Source organism: Silurus aristotelis (assembly GCF_946808225.1).
Source record: "Silurus aristotelis genome assembly, chromosome: 7".
NCBI classification, from domain to species: Eukaryota; Metazoa; Chordata; class Actinopteri; order Siluriformes; family Siluridae; genus Silurus; species Silurus aristotelis.
Genome location: NC_139580.1, coordinates 665,525 through 671,676, shown reverse-complemented (window position 1 = coordinate 671,676; position 6,152 = coordinate 665,525). Strand labels below are relative to the sequence as shown.

Genomic DNA, 6,152 nt, shown 5'->3' with positions numbered 1-6,152 from the left:
AGAAGCTGTACAGTAGTGAACTGTCAGAGGCACAGATAGCGGAGGAGAGTTTTCTTGTGGACTTGCCTAAGCTCTCTGAGCAAGCAGCCAGAGAGATGGATGGGGAGTTGACGCTGGTTGAACTTCACAAGGCCCTCCAAGGCATGGACAATGGGCGGGCGCCGGGTATTGACGGTCTCCCTGTCGATTTTTACAAAGCCTTCTGGGCAGTGATAGGGGAGGATGTGCCAGAGGTCCTGAGGGACAGTGTACGGAGAGGAAAGCTCCCATTGAGCAGTAGGAGAGCCGTTCTGACCCTACTGCCAAAGAAGGGAGACCTGACCCACCTAAAGAACTGGCGCCCGGTCTCATTACTGTGCACTGACATCAAACTTCTCTCAAAAGCATTAACTTTGAGACTAACTAAGGTGATGGAGCAGATCACTCACCGGGACCAGTCGTACTGTGTGCCTGATAGGTCGATATTTGATTCGTGATATTTTGGACGTCTCCAGGCTATTGGGGTTGAAGACTGGCCTGATTTTTCTGGACCAGGAAAAGGCTTTTGACCGGGTTGAGGATAAATATTTTTGGAAGGTGCGGAAACCTTTGGGTTCAACCCAGGCTTCATGGCCATGATCAAGGTGTTGTATTGTGAAATTGAGAGTGTATTGAAGGTTAATGGTGGTTTATGTGCCCCTTTTAGAGTGCACAGAGGCATCAGACAAGGCTGCTCTCTGTCAGGTATGTTGTACACTCTTGCAATTGAACCACTTTTATGTAAACTGAGACGTCATCTGTCTGGTTTTAAGATTCCACGTAGCGCTGCTTCTATCTGTTTGTCAACGTATGCAGATGACCTGGTTGTTATGGTAGGCTCACAAGATGATGTGAATATTTTGAGTGATGTTTTAAATGAATTTCAAATTTTGTCCTCTGCCAAGGTCAACTGGGGAAAGAGTCAAGCTATTTTAGTTGGGGAGTGGGGAGGAGAGCAGCCTTCACTACCAGGGGGTCTGGTGTGGAAGAATGGTGGGTTTAAGTATTTGGGTGTCTACCTTGGAAATAATGCGTGTGTACATAAAAACTGGGAAGGCACCATGGAGCTTGTTAAAGGCAAATTGTGCAGGTGAAAGCGGCTGCTCCCAAGGATGTCCTACAAGGGGCGAATGTTGGTAATCAACAACCTAGCCGCGTCGACCCTCTGGCACAAGCTGGCATGTGTGGAGCCACCACCGAACCTGCTGGCAAACATCCAGGCTCTGCTAGTGGACTTCTTTTGGGACGGTCTACACTGGGTTCCTCGGAGTGTTCTTCACCTGCCCAAGGAGGAAGGGGGGCAGGGGCTGATCCATCTAGCCTGCAGCTTTCCGCCTGCAGTTCCTCCAGAGACTTCTCACTGGACCGGAAGACGTGGCATGGAGAGCAGCAGCCCATGGAATTTTATGCACAGTCGGACTACTGGGGCTGGACCGAACTTTGTTTTTAATGGACACAAAGACGCTGGATGTTTGTGGATTACCAGTTTTTTACCGTGGGCTTTTTAAAATCTGGAACTGTTTTGCGAAACAAAGAAAGGACCGTGGTACGCTCTACTAGCTGCTGGAGGAGCCCCTGGTTCATGGTGGACGGCTGGACATCTCCAGTGCGACAGCTCCTGCACTGTCCAGAACGCTCATCGTCTCAAGGGTTGTGACACTCCGGGAGCTGGTGGGTATCGCAGGTGAGGACCTTTCGCGGACAGAGGACCTGGCAGCACGTGTGGGTCTGCGGTCCCTGCGTGTTGTAAATCGGCTCCTACACCGATGGAGGTCTGCCCTAACACTGTAGGAGCATGTTCTGCTGAGTAGCTACCAGACCACCGAGGCCTGTTCCACAGAGGCGGGACCTTTTCCTCGGCTGGACATTGCTCCCGACCTTGACGGGTGTGAAGGCCCGCTCCTGGAGTATCGGGGTGAGAGTGCGATGAACTTTGGGTCCGTGTCGGGGAAGCTGCTCTACAGAGCCTGTGTGAAAGTTCTGAACAAGAACACACTGAGTGGGAGGGTAGACACCCCATGGAGAAAGGTTTTGGGTTTTAATGAGGATGTTAAGCCAGAATGGGGGGCGCTTTATAAACCACCATTAACAAAAAGAGCTGCTGACCTCCAATGGAGGGTTTTACATGGTATTATGTCTGTAAACGCTTTTATTTCGGTTTTAAATCCTGACGTTACGCATGACTGTCCTTTCTGTTCACAGAGGGAAACTGTATTTCACGCTTTTATTTATTGCCCCAGGTTACAGTCACTGTTTGTTTTTTTACAGAATGTCTTAAGGTCCTTTTCTGTTGATTTTAATGTTCAGGTTTTTATTCTTGGTTTTAAATATGTCAGGGCACACAGGCTCAAATGCCAGCTGATTAATTTTATCTTTGGTCAGGCAAAAATGGCGATCTATCTGAGCAGGAAGAACAAAATCGCTCAAAACTTGGACTGTGATGCGAAAAAAAAATTTCCAGACTTGTTAAATCAAGGATTTTTAGTTGATTTTAATTTTTATAAAAGCATGAACGATTTAATGAAGTATAATGAAGTGTGGTGTTGGGAGGAAGCTCTGTGCTCAGTGGAAGGAGGAGAACTCTGTTTTACACCAGAGCTAAAATAACTTTTAATCAGTTTTTAACTGCTCACTGACTTCAGTTTGTTGAAATGGTTTGATGTACTTTTTATTTATTGGTTTATTTATTTGCTTATTGAGTCTCCATGTGTTCAAGCGAGATGTGACCTGTTCCAATAATGGACCGTAAAAAGTCAAAAAGGTCTCTCTCTCTCTCTCTCTCTCTCTCTCTCTCTCTCTCTCTCTCTCTCTCTCCTTTTCTCTCTCTCTCTCTCTCTCTCTCTCTCTCTCTCTCTCTCTCTCTCTCCCCTCTCTCTCTCTCTCTCTCTCTCTCTGTACCAGCTCCTCTCGAGGAGTGTTTTAACAGCGATCATTCAAGTCAAGTTTATTTCTATAGCTCTTTTCACAACAGACATTGTCTCAAAGCAGCTTTACAGAAATCAACAGTGAAGGTAAACGGTGTGTGTTTATCTCTGATGAGCACCGTGGCGACTGTGGTGAAGGAAAAACTCCCTTAGATGTAATGAGGAAGAAACCTCGAGAGGAACCAGACTCAAAAGGGAAACCCATCCTCATTTGGGTGACATCAAGAGTTTGATCATAAATCTTTCAACAATACAGAACACTGGAGAGTGAGAACTAACATGAGCACTGGAGTATAAGATTATAAGTAAATGTTCTTTCTGCAGTCTTTGGTATAAAAGTAGGAGCTACTGAGCTCAACATTTGTGATCATCACAGATCCAGCATCAGCTTTCTTCATGCCAGAGCCTTTAAACACTCCAGGAGGTCCAATGTCAAAACTCCACACATGTAGTGGGATCCAAATGGCACTGGTACGTAGGATGTTTGCAGGCATCTACTTCTTTAAAGTCCATAATCTTCATGAGGTGGGACATGACTGGAGCTGGAGGAACCTCAGGAAGCCTCGGGATGGGGAGAGAAAGAGAAGCAGTGGAGAGGAATTAGCGTAGCTGCTGTTCATGATATTAACAGCACAAGTTGATAATGTGATGTGATCAGATGTTCTGGAGCACAAGGTTATGATGTGATGTGTGTTATGTGTAGAACTCGCTAAAAACATACGTCTTTAATCTGCACTTAAACTGGGAGAGTGTGTCTGAACCCCAAACACTGTCAGGAAGACTATTCCAGAGTTTAGGAGCTAAATGTGAAAATGCTCTACCACCTTTAGTGGACTTTGCTATTCTTTGCTATTTAGCTTTATACAGATGTTTCCAGAAGAAACGAATGTATAAGTTTGTTTCTTACTATTGTAAGTCTGTTTCTTTCTTCTTTCTGGATCTATCAGATTCATCCTGATGCTCTGGCCCTCAGGGTGGAGATCACTCACGGCTGCTGAGGATGGTTCCACATTAACAGTTCATGAGGTTACAGAGATAAACTCAAGAAGATATCTATTTAATGTAATTGAAATAACCAGCGATGGTCACATTAGGGCCTGTGGGCCAAAGTCGGTTCGTGATGAGTTTTGATTTGGTTCAGCATGCTGTATATATGAAAAGACGACAAAAACGATAAACTGCCATATAAAAAAGAAAGAGCAGCTTCATGTCTCTTGATAGAAATCACTGAATAACTGTTGTAGGTGCACAGTTGTGGTTGTAGTGTAGAGGTTTGGAGTGTAACTGGGTTTGTTGCTTTAGTAAAATGGTTTTCGCCTCCAGATGTGAAACGTCTCTCTGTAATGCCACGTGTTGTTATATTGTGTTTTAATATTGTATGGATGGTTTCTATTATTGTGACGTGATAGTGGTGGATTAAGAGGTGGATTAAGTCGGGTACGTCCTCACTTAAGGCCCAGGTACCAAATACACGGCCTGCCACTGATTAGAACACAGCCTGTTGTACAAATGAAATATAAGAACATTTTTAGCTCGACTGGTTCATTTTGGATTGATTGGGAACCAAAACCTTTTGCATTGAGTATTTTTAGCTGATATTTGTGGTGAACTGAACTGGAAATCTCTCAGCAGGTTTGAATTTCCACTCAACATGCACAAAATATATCACTTTGGTATTGTGTTCAGCCTGATCAAAACCACATCCTGTTAAATCTAGAGCATCGTCAGCTGAAAGGTTTTTTTATTACCTGGCCAGAACCACTGTGTGCTTTTTAATTATAGCTATAACATCAGCCAGAGCCAGAAGAACCTTTATATAGTCTGTTATATTTTAATACATTAAACTACAACATACCCTGTAGACAGCAGTTTTATTATAACAGACCATCAATTACAAAGCTTCACTTCTATTCAAGAGAACGACTTCATTTCATTTATTTCCTCATCAAAATCATCAACCTGCATCTCGATCCCTCACCTACAAGTTTCCTCAAACAGATCATTCCAGAGGGAATTGAACCTGTTTTAAAATAATAAACTCTTCCATTAGCACTGGTTTTGTACCCAAATCCTTCAAACTGCAGTATCAACCCCCTAATTAAGAAACCTGACCTTCACCCTGTCAGCTGTCCAACTACAGTCCAATATCAAACCTCCCCTTTATCTCCAAGATTCTAGAAAAGGTTGTAGCACAGCAGTTCTGCTCACATCTACTGAGGAACAACATTTATGAAATGTATCAGTCAGGATTTCGGCTTCATCATAGCACAGAGATGGACTTAATGAGGAAGAAACTCTGATAGGAACCAGACTCAAGGGAACTTCATCATTAACACCAAATGTCCATCATTACAGTTTCATCATTGTTGAGGTTATAAACTGTTCAGTGATGGAGACTTGATTGTAAAACTGTTATGAAACTACTACAGCAAACTGTTTATTAGAATATATTCATTATGTGTGTTTATTATTGTTTATTACTGTTAATTACAGTGCAAATCCACCCTTACATTCTTAAGTTTAAGCTCCACACGAACCTCATGGATGTTTAGGCTGTTCATGTTTATCCTCAGCTGCATCAAGTGGTTTTTAATCGAAGAGAACTTTATCCAGACGTAAGGGTGTCAGGATGAATCAGGCAGATCCAGAAAGAAGAAAGGGACAGGAACATTGGTACCTCAGAAGCATGTTTAACTCCGCAGAGTGATGAGCGAGTTTTCTGCATCCTGTAACAACATGCATCTTATTTTATATAAAACATATAAATAAATAAACATGGGTGCTATACAATCATACAGATATATATATATATATATATATATATATATATATATATATATATATATATATATATATATATATATATATATATATATATATATATAAATGTGTGTGTGTGTGTGTGAGATGGTTCCTGAAGTACACAGGAAGTCATTTTGCGTCACTTGTAATGTGGTTTTGATATGAAACTTTACATGCACTGAGAAGGAACACTCATGTTTCCAGAGGCTCGAGATGAAAATATACCTGTTCTACGTTCTGCTGGTTTCTGCGAGTGTTCACATCATTACTACCTCTGGTATGTTCAAATTACATTTATATTTATTTTTATTATATATTATTATATATTTGTAACTTCAGGCAGCGACTTATTTTTATTGTCCATATAGAGGAAATGCGTCTATACACAATAACTTGATCACATCATCA

General features: G+C 42.3%; 1 protein-coding gene across 5 annotated transcripts in view; it reads left to right on the top strand.

The window, feature by feature from the left end:
• The first annotated feature begins 5,931 nt into the window (after positions 1–5,931).
• Positions 5,932–6,152, top strand: part of LOC310728887 (uncharacterized protein) — a 50,093-nt gene continuing 49,872 nt past the window's right edge. For all 5 annotated transcript variants that reach the window (XM_083546755.1, XM_083546753.1, XM_083546752.1 and 2 more), the window contains exon 1: positions 5,932–6,021. In XM_083546755.1, the coding sequence (XP_083402881.1) occupies positions 5,958–6,021 (64 nt within the window). In that variant the 5' untranslated portion in view covers positions 5,932–5,957. The remainder of the gene's footprint in view (positions 6,022–6,152) is intronic.